Raw genomic sequence first — 10,252 nt, forward strand, 5'->3', positions numbered from 1 at the left:
TAGTAGCAATATAGCACATATATAAACACAATGAGAGAAGATTACTACAAATCCTTAGCTTTTCGAGTGCTTTTCATCCCAAATTCAAAAACCTAAATTAATCCACCTAGCGGTCAGACCCAGCCATTCTCATTCAAACTTATTATTTTTAAGAATAGATTTACATGAACGCTTCAATCCAATAAATGTGTATTCACTTTTTGGATTCTAAAATAATGATTTTGTAATAGAAGTATAAAATATGAAATTTGACGTAATGTAAATGCTCAAGAAAAAGCGAAATAAAATAATGACTCTTAATTTCGAACAATTCAATCACGAGCGATACCGGGAACATTCAAATGGTACGATACCACATTTAAATTATATTGTGGCCACATATATTGATCAAAGCTGCAGGTATAGTTTTAAATAGCCTTTGAATTTCTTTTCTTTCCATAATTTTTGAACCACATATCAAATTGTTATGAAGTTTGTTATTTGTAAGTTTGAGAGATGACTCGTTCATATGACACTAGTTATGTTCAAATAAGTCGTGTAATCTTTGAGATAATAGAATTTCGTTGTTTCATTAACAACATAACGGTTTTTCAGTTCGATTATAATCAAATGAAATGGGAACGTATAGGGCAGCCAAACTTTGAAACCACGTGTTCAATCATAATTCATCTGATAATACTATTGATCAAATCGGTTGTGTACTTTCTGAGATAATGAAGTTTCGTGATTTTTACAATTCGGTACATTACAGACGAAGCTACAGTTCGATTACTGTAAAATTCAATAGGGTATTATGAGTCAGCTAGACTTTTCATTTGACACTAATTTCGTGAAAATCGGTTCAGCCATCTCTGAGAAAAGTGAGTGAGTTTATGTATTTTCGGTATAGGTTTCTTTTCATAGCTAGATTTCACATTTTTAAACATAACAGGCAAAGTAATAGTCCGATTGCAAAAAAATCAATAGGGTCTTATGGGGTAACTAGACCTTTCATATGACACTGATTTTGTGGAAATTGGTCCAGCCATCACTGAGAAAAGTGAGTGAAAATAAAAATCTGCACACACACCCACACACCCACACACACACACACACATACACACACACATACACACACACCCACACACAGAAAATGCTCAGCTCGTCGAACTGAGTCGAGTGATATATGCCATTCGGACCTTTGGAGTACTTTCATATCTTCGGTTTTGCAAGTGATTGCTATACCTTTCTAGGAGAAAGGCAAAAAGTTAAAAAAAATATTAATTAGGAGTAAAATATTCGTGCTGAAGAAATAGCGAAATAAAAGAAATGACTTTGAATTTCGTACACTTCAATCACTAGCAATACCGGGAACGTACGAATAGCACAATACCAAATTTAAATTTTGTTGAGGCCATATATTCTGATCAAAGCAGTTACAGTTTTAAATAGTCTTTGAATTTCGTTTCTTTTCATAACTTTTGAACCACATATCAAATTGCTATGAAACGATTATGGTTAAATAAAATGGGAACCTATAGGAAAGCCAAACTTTTCATTTGACACTAAGATTGTTGAATTTAGTCCAGCCATTTTTAGGAAAACGAGTGAATTTGAAAAGTCACCGGAACATGTTTCTTTTCACAATTTTTGAACCACGTGTGCAATCACTATAAAATTCATCAATTAACCTTTAACTAGCCCGTTCATTTGATACCAATATTGTCCAAATCGGTTGTGTACTTTCTGAGATAATGAAGTTTCGTTATTTTCATAATTTGATACATTACAGACAAAGTAACAGACCGATTACATTGAAATTCAAGAGGGTGTGGAAATCGGTTCAGCCATCTCTGAGAAAAGTGAGTGAGTTTAAGTAGCTTTCGGAATATGTTTCTTTCCAAAGCTGATTTTCACAGTTTTGAACATAACAGGCAAAGTAATAATCCGATTGCAAAAAAAATCAATAGGGTCTTATGAAGTAATTAGACCTTCCGAATGACACTGATTTTGTGGAAATTGGTTCAGCCATCTCATGAGAAACATGAGTGAGATTAAACAGTCTCCAGAACACGTTTCTTGAAATAACTTCTGAACCACACGTTCAATCTTCATGAAACTCAAAAGCTGAGGGTTTTTTATGTAGCTCGTTCATTTGATTTCATTTCATTTGTTAAAATCGGTTGTGTAGTTTCTGAGATAATGATGTTTCGTGATTTTCACATTTTTAAACATAACCTCTAAACTAAAAATCCGATTGCAATGAAATTCAATAGGGTCTTATTGGGCAACTAGACCTTTCATTTGCAATTAATTTCATGAAGATCGGTCCAGCCATCTCTGAGAAAATTGAGTGAGATTGGGAGAGCGTTACACACACATACACACACACACACACACACACATACAGAAAATGCTCAGCTCGTCAAACTAAGTCGATTGATATACGAGATTCGACCCTTTGGATCACTTTTATACCTTTGGTTTTTCCAGTGATTGCTATACCTTTCTAGGAGAAAGGCAAAAAGAGGTAGAGTATTCAAAGTCAACCCGCTGATCAAAGTCACCCCGGTTTACGGTACGCTTAGTTTTCTTAGTTATATTTGAGCGACTTTGTTTTCACCGTAGTTAACATAGGTATAAGCCAATTTTCATTTGAATAGCAAACTCAAAATGCTTTTTTTGCGAATGTGCTATAGGAGTGCTTTCGACATATTTTTATCAAAATAGCGTCACTACTAACAGCTCTAAACACACGCTCCCACGTTGGAATTGAACAACTGCTCTGCTTTGCAGTGGTTTGTCGAGTAAATAAGCTTCCGATTCAACCAGGAGCACTGGTAATATAACGTAGGATCCACCAAGTTGGGGAACAATCCTTCCCGTATGCAGTGGTAAACACAGCGTATGTCATTTTCATGGAAAGTCAGCCCAATTCCGCAATTGAACATGTAGATAGATTCAGCCTCTTCCGGGCCGGAACTGAGATTGTAATTGCAGTGTGCGTAATACTGTGGATTAGCAGTGAACGTGGCGAAAGCGCTCTTGGGGGGAACATTTAATTTTGCTGCAGAACGTGTTGAATTTGCTGTTGAAGAAAAACCCTTCCGGACATTGGTCTGGAGTTTCGCCTTCCGTGCGACAATAGTAGTGCTGGTCGCAAGAGTACGGATCCGGATAGAAGCCGGATCCGGTGCAGTAGAATTTCGTTATTGTTTGCTCGGAGCATGCTTCTAGACTATTGTCTGGACTGGACTTGCATTCTGCACTGGTTCCATCGGGTAGCATGTTGTAATATGGAGATTCTGGAGAACATGACTGTCGGGGATTCATCTCAACGTGTATGGGGCTGATACCTATTTTTGGGGATATTGCACCCTTCACAGGTTTAGACTCGTCAGTTGCATGACGGTGGTTGTTCGTACCGCATATCCACTATTGATTCTGCACTTTTTGTGGCATTTTCTATCGAGCTTGGCTGCAGCAGGACTTCGAGAACCAGCTAAGGGCGTTTAGAAGGAGCGGCTCTACACTTTTGGAAGCGATAATTTTTATTAAAATTGATGCTTGTAGTACCAAATTCAGAAGTCTTACCCCAATTGTGATAACGTTGATTAGTACAATTATACTCAAAATATCAACTGTGCACTTTCTATTGGTCAACTGATTTTTCGAAAGTCATTGTTAGCCGTTATAGATTCCTTTTCTGTCTATCTGCACCCATCATATTTACAAATTTCGTGGAAGATAAATTTCGTTTAACAAATATTGACAGATGAGCTGCATTCGAGTGCGATTGCACCCGTAACAGGGAGGAGCCGCAAACTTTTGCATGTGCTTAACTTGGCGAGTTAACATTTTTGGTTTGAGTTCAACGGTGGTTCCGAATGCAGCCTTCTCTGGCATACAATAGTGGCTAAAACAGATGACGGCATTAAACCCTTTATTGATCTGCGGAACATTTTAATAATTATTTTTTGTTTTTTCGCACAAGCTAAGGTCCTTTTTTCCTGAATCTATTCCTCTGTGCCCCCTTTAATTACGCTAACATTTTCATCAATCTTAAGCCTTTTTCCAATGAAAAAAATTATTTAGAAACTTTAGGTTACGGTACTTCAGGGGTTACCCAATAACAAACCGCTTCTCTTTTCAGCAGCACATAAAAAGTGCTAGTTCTAATGTGAAGTGTAAACTAACTTTTCGGTGTAAATCGGTAGGAATCGTGTGAAATCAAACTACCATTCGAGTGGTCAAAATGAGATGTTTATTTTCTGTTTTAACCAGCAAACAGTATACATTACTGTTTGGCCCAGAAGCGTCGCTTGCTGGAATCGGTCGTAGGAGCAATGCACAATTTTTTGGTGTCATAGAACACCTGGGTGGACTGTGGACAGGAACGTTCGATGTATGTCAGTTTACCATTGGACCAATAGCACTGATAGTACGCGTTTGGATTGGTCGATTTAGCATACAAGCCCTCTTTTTTGCATTTGTAGACACATTTCTTAGCACTGGTATCAAAGGTGGCGTCATCGCCGCACGAGAACATGATGATACTCGGATCAGCTGTGGAGTCTGCAGGATCGTATTGACAATAATAGAAGTACTGACTGTTCGGAGGGTAAACTTTCATAATTGGGCCAGTAGTCGTGCAGTTGACAGTTTTGCATCCGCTATTGGTGCGTTGGAACAGTTGAACTTTGCTGTTGAAAGTATACCCTGTAGGGCTCCTGTACGCATCACCAATTTGATCCACTCCTGAACAGTAATAATATCCCTCACAAGATAACGGATCTGGATATTTGCCTTTTCCGGTGCAACGGAATTTTAAATTTTCGGATGCCTCCGAACACGCATCCTGGGTATCGTCCGGTATGGTTGAACATCCACCTCCCGCAATGTTACAGAACGGAGCTGAAGAAGGGCAGATTTGCGTTGGGTTTGTAGTGTCGTCAGTTCCAACGCATATCTTGATTGTTCGACAGCCTACGCAAATGGTTAGTTGCCCGCCTCCGCACACCTCTGGTGAAGGGTAAAGTATATCGTCGGTAGAACTTTGACGAAGCACTCCTGTAGTGAACTCATCACTTGCAATGATCTGAGCTGTGGTTGTTGTTATCTGGGAAAAACTGGGTCAAATTCAATTATTTCTCTATTTTTTTTAAATACTTACAAATAACAACGCCAGGATTGCCGATAATGTCAGTGAAGCGTTCCTCGAGATCATCTCCGATGATATCAAAAAGTTCTTCTGATGGATACGAAGAAAGTCTTTGCTTTTTATACCGTAACGATGATGTCAGAACAAAAACTACTTTCTTGAAAAAGTAAATCAAAGTGTGAATCACATACGGATCACACTAAATATTTACATTTGACAAATTGAAGTAGTTTGCTGCAGAACTATTCAAAAGCTTTTGTAATGAATAATATAGCATGTTATCGTTAATTTCTTTGTGGTTACCGGCACTTGCGCGTACAACTCAGAGTTGTCCGTATCCTCTGTGCGGTAAAGAGAAATTCCAATTTCACCACACACTCTTCGAACTGTAACGAGATCGCTTCTATCTTGTCCGTACTCACCCCGTTTTCTGTGTGCGCGCGCGACAATGAGTGTGAAAAAAACAAAACAAATAATAGGCTCTGATTGCGAAATTGCAAACTTTTAATTTTCCAATTTTCCTAATCAAAATTTTAAAAAATTATCTTACTGATCGAACTCTGCAGGTTGTCTATCAGAATTCAAAATCTGATAGATTTCCTGTCAGAGCAGGTGTACCTCAAGGTTCAGTCTTGGGTCCAGTCCTGTACAACATATTCACTTCAGATCTTCCTGATTTGCCTCCAGGATGCACAAAGTCATTGTTCTGCGATGACACAAGCATTTCCGTAAAAGGGAAAAGTCTTCGTGTCATATGCAGTCGATTGCAGAAAAGTTTAGATATTTTTTCTTCTTACTTGCAAAAGTGAAAAATCTCTCCCAATGCTTCTAAAACTCAAATGATAATTTTTCCGCATAAGCCTAGGGCTTCTTTACTCAAGCCAAACAATAATCACGTTGTCAAGATGAATGAGGTTATTTTAAGTTGGTCCGACAAGGTTAAGTACTTGGGACTAATTTATGATAAAAAACTTATTTTCAAAGAGCACATTGAGAGTATACAAGCCAAGTGCATCAAATATACGAGATGTTTATATCCTCTCATTAACAGGAATTCTAAACTTTGTTTAAAGAACAAACTTTTGATATACAAACAAATTTTTAGACCAGCAATGCTTTATGCCTTACGGATCTGGTCAAGTTGCTGTTCAACAAGGAAGAAAACGCTCCAAAGGATTCAGAATAAAATTCTGAAAATGATTTTGAAGCGTCCTCCTTGGTTTGGTACACTCGAATTACATAGACTTACTGATGTTGAACCATTAGAAGCTATGTCAAATAAAATTATTAACAATTTTCGACAAAAATCGTTGCAATCCTCAATTGCTACGATAAGCTCTCTTTATAGCCAATAAGTTAGCAATTAAGTTAGTTGTAAGTTTACTTCCCCTTTTCTGACAAGTAGGTTTAAATCCCTACGAATGATAAGTCATAATTGCGAAAGCAAACAAATCCTAACAATTAAAATTACAAATTTCTAACAGTGTTGAGAAGTCACCATTTGAGATTGGACACGCATACTCATTATTTACTAATATTTATCATAAATACTTAAAAAAATAGAAAATGATAGGCTCTCAACGCTAGACTGCGCTACAGTGTAGAAAACTATTCCCAAATTCACCAAGGCGAATGCAGATAAACTCACCGCACGCGCGCTCCAGTGAGATTTCTAGCGTTCTAGAGCTAGCTGCAGGGAAATTCCAGAACTAATTCATTAATGCCGGTTGATAATTATTTTAGCTATAATTACATTCTATGCGCCATAATAGCAGACATAAATCCGGGTGTCTTGTCAACTTCAAAAATGAAATTCCTTGATCTTAGCTTTTACTAAAATGGTATTTTTCTCAATACATGCTTTTCTCCAGGAGGAGCCCAAATGAACATTACCGTTAACAGAGTCTAAAAATCAGACATAAGCAATGTATTCGTGAAAAACCTAAATTAATCCACCTAGCGGTCAGACCCAGCCTTTCTCATTCAAACTTTTATTTGTGAAAAAAGATTTACATGAACGCTTCAATCCAATAAATGTATATTCACTATTTAGGTTCTAAAATATTGATGTTGTAATCTATACATATAAAATGCAGTCTGGTCTGTCTGTCTGTCTGATCCATATAGGCTCGAAAACTATCGAACCGATCGAGGTGAAAATTTGTATGTAAATAAATAAAGGGTTAAATAAAGGTTCCTATGATAATTTGAGAACCCTTTCTCTTCTGGAAGAGAGGGGTCCCTTACAAATGAAACTTAAATTTCTGCACAACTTAAGAACAAACCAAGCAAATAAAACCGAATTTGGCATGTGGATGTTTTAAGGGGTAACAAATATGTCCATAATAGTTGGACGCCCCTCCCTTTTCTGGAAGGGAGGGGTTCCATACAAATGAAACACAAATTTCTGCACATCTCGAGAACTAATCAACTAAATGGAACCAAATTTGGTAAGTAAATGTTTTTAGTGGTGAAAAATATTAGTCCTGTGCGCCGCCATGTCGCGCCGCCGTCGCCGACACTTTTACGCACGCCGCCGTCGCCGATGATTTTGAGTCAGCGCGCCGCCGCACTGTGGGGCAGAACCCAGAAAAGTCGCGACAAAACTCAAAAAAAAAAAAAAAAACGAAATTCAGTTTTCATGCCTCATTTTATTTTCTACTTGCAGTAGACATGTTATCGACTGGAAATCATGATAATTTACTTTGAAAAATAATTTAGAAAATGTGCTACAATATTGTGAAAGTGAGGATTTACCAAGCTTTTAAAATGGAAGAAAAAAATTTCACAGATATTTTCCAGTAGGGCGTGCAAATACTTAGAAATTAATTAGCTAACTCATATGATCCTCATGAAATAGAGTATAAACTAAAAGGTAATAGGATATTAAGACAGTTTTGTTGAAAATAGGTTCGAAGGGACATAGTATGTACAACGAGTTTTTTTTTAATTTTTCCTCATTTTCGGCATTATGAAAAACATAAAGTTCTACGTTGTTCTACTTAGACACTATTATTGTACTAAAATACAAGGTATTGGCTAGTACTAAACCAAAAATCTGCTGCTACTAGTTGCGACTTACCGAGTAATTCGAGTTTTCGCAGCGATTGTTTTCGTGTTAATTCATGTAAAAAATCGTTAATGAGCAGGGTCCGTATCGATGTTTTTCCTACAATAGGCTTTGCTAAGCCTATGCTGTATGCAGCACGACCATAATTGTGTTCGGGGGTCTTTCAAAACTGACGTCAAGTAGTATGAAGACCCCTCAGAAATAATTATTAGTACTAGGAAACAGTTTGTTATTGGATAAACAGTGTCTTCAACAAAAGTAAGCGTTTAGTATCTATGCCAAATAGAATAAAATAAAACAAGAGGAGCTCTTAGAAAGGGAACATGACCAACTAATCTTTAATTAAACAATGTTCCTATTTGAAATATTTTGTCACAAACAATAACAGTAGAATAATATTTTATATTCTTTCTCAAAAATGTTGTCACATCATAGGTTGGCAAAAAACTAAACAAAGGCAACTACAAACTTCCAATAATTCATTTCAATATGACTCGGAAATTCGAATATATCTGAAATTGAAACATATGTACTTGAGTCTCAGCTATGATTCATTACTGAAATTTTGGATTTATGAATAATGAAAATAATTTTATCTCGTCAACGGTCCGTTCTACAGTTGTAACATGCTCGACAACTTTATGTCAATTGATAATATAAACATCTTTCCCGATGAAACAAAATGGCTAGCACCATTTATTCAGAAGGTAGATGTCAGCGCCATCTGTAGAAAAATAACTGAAGCTGCCTGAATACATTTTTCAAAAAGATGTTTTTATGGTGAACAACATTGCCGAAGACATGAACACTGTGGAAATAACTGTTAAGGAGTTATGAGGTTTTGTCGCGCCAACGGACCAATTTGCCCCACTGAACGCCGAGGAAATTTTTATCGCGCCGATAGTCATTTCTTTGCTGGTTGTTGAGTTGTTTGTCTACTTGATTTCTAACCATTCTTATTTCATTTTTAGTCATCATGTCAACCCGGATGAACATATTTTTATTTATTTATGTTGAATTAAAAAACCGAACATGAGAGTGTAAACATTATACACAATATTTTAGAAGTGGTATTTAGTGTTAAGCCGGTAAACGCCGCAGCCGCCGCCGCCGATAAATACCAACGGCGTCACGCCGGCCCGCCGATCGCCGCCGAGGTAAAATGTTTTCTACGCCGCCGCCGCCGATGATGTGGTCGGCGCACGGGTCTAGAAAATATGTCCATAATGTTTTGACACCCCTCCTTTTTTTGGCAGGTTAATGTTTCTAGAGGTTACAAATAGGTGCATAATGGTTTGACACCCCTCCTTCTTCTATAAGGAAGGGGTCCCATACAAATGAAACACAAACTTCGCACAGCTCAAGAACCAATCAAGAAAATACAACCAAATTTGGTATGTGAATGTTTTTAGAGGTAATAAATATGTCCATAATGGTTCGACGTCCCTCCCTCTTCTGGAAGCACATGTTTCTGAACAAATTTCTGCACATCTCGCGAACTAATCCATAATCGACCTCAGGTAACATTTTGGATTGTAAGATGGCAACTTCCGGTTTCTGGGAAACAGCTAAAAATGGTTGGTTTCCACCCAATATAATAATATCCGGATCTAGAATGATACACAGGAGCTGAAATTGACCACAGACACCATTTTGAATTCTAAGATGGCGTCTTCCGGTTTCTGAATGAACAGCTGATAATGACCAAATACCACCCAATATGAGTATTTCTTTAACCAGTATGACGTTCGAAATCCAGAAATTGTCTCCAAATGCCATTATGAAATCCAAAATGGCGACTTCCCAATATGGGTATTTCCGAAATCGTAATGATGCACTGGAGCCACAAATAGACTTCAGACGACATTTTGAATTGTGAGATGGCAAAATCCAGTTTCTGGAAAACAGCCTGAAATGGACGATTCCCATTAAAAATGAGTACCTCTGGAACCAGAGAGATGCACAGAAGCTGAAAATTGATCACAGACACAATCTTGAATTTTAAGATGGTGACTTCCGATGTCTGGTAAACAACCGGAAAT

The 10,252-nt window shown here is 37.4% G+C and overlaps 1 protein-coding gene across 1 annotated transcript; it reads right to left on the minus strand.

The window, feature by feature from the left end:
• Nucleotides 1-4,276: 4,276 nt before the first annotated feature.
• On the minus strand, nt 4,277-5,206 carry LOC129720311 (uncharacterized). Its single transcript, XM_055671772.1, has 2 exons — nt 5,153-5,206; nt 4,277-5,098 (listed from the first exon to the last, which is right to left on the minus strand). Exons 1-2 carry the CDS (start codon nt 5,204-5,206, stop codon nt 4,277-4,279), a joined length of 876 nt encoding a protein of 291 aa, XP_055527747.1.
• Between the last annotated feature and the right edge of the window lie 5,046 nt (nt 5,207-10,252).

The sequence above is a fragment of the Wyeomyia smithii genome, chromosome 2 (assembly GCF_029784165.1).
Source record: "Wyeomyia smithii strain HCP4-BCI-WySm-NY-G18 chromosome 2, ASM2978416v1, whole genome shotgun sequence".
NCBI lineage: Eukaryota > Metazoa > Arthropoda > Insecta > Diptera > Culicidae > Wyeomyia > Wyeomyia smithii.

Bases quoted from the DNA above. Each gene is read 5' to 3' on its own strand.
- LOC129720311 (XM_055671772.1), bottom strand. From the start codon at position 5,206: ATGATCTCGAGGAACGCTTCACTGACATTATCGGCAATCCTGGCGTTG. The intron at 5,099-5,152 runs GTAAGTATTTAA...AGTTTTTCCCAG, and splicing joins CAATCCTGGCGTTGTTATTT to ATAACAACAACCACAGCTCA.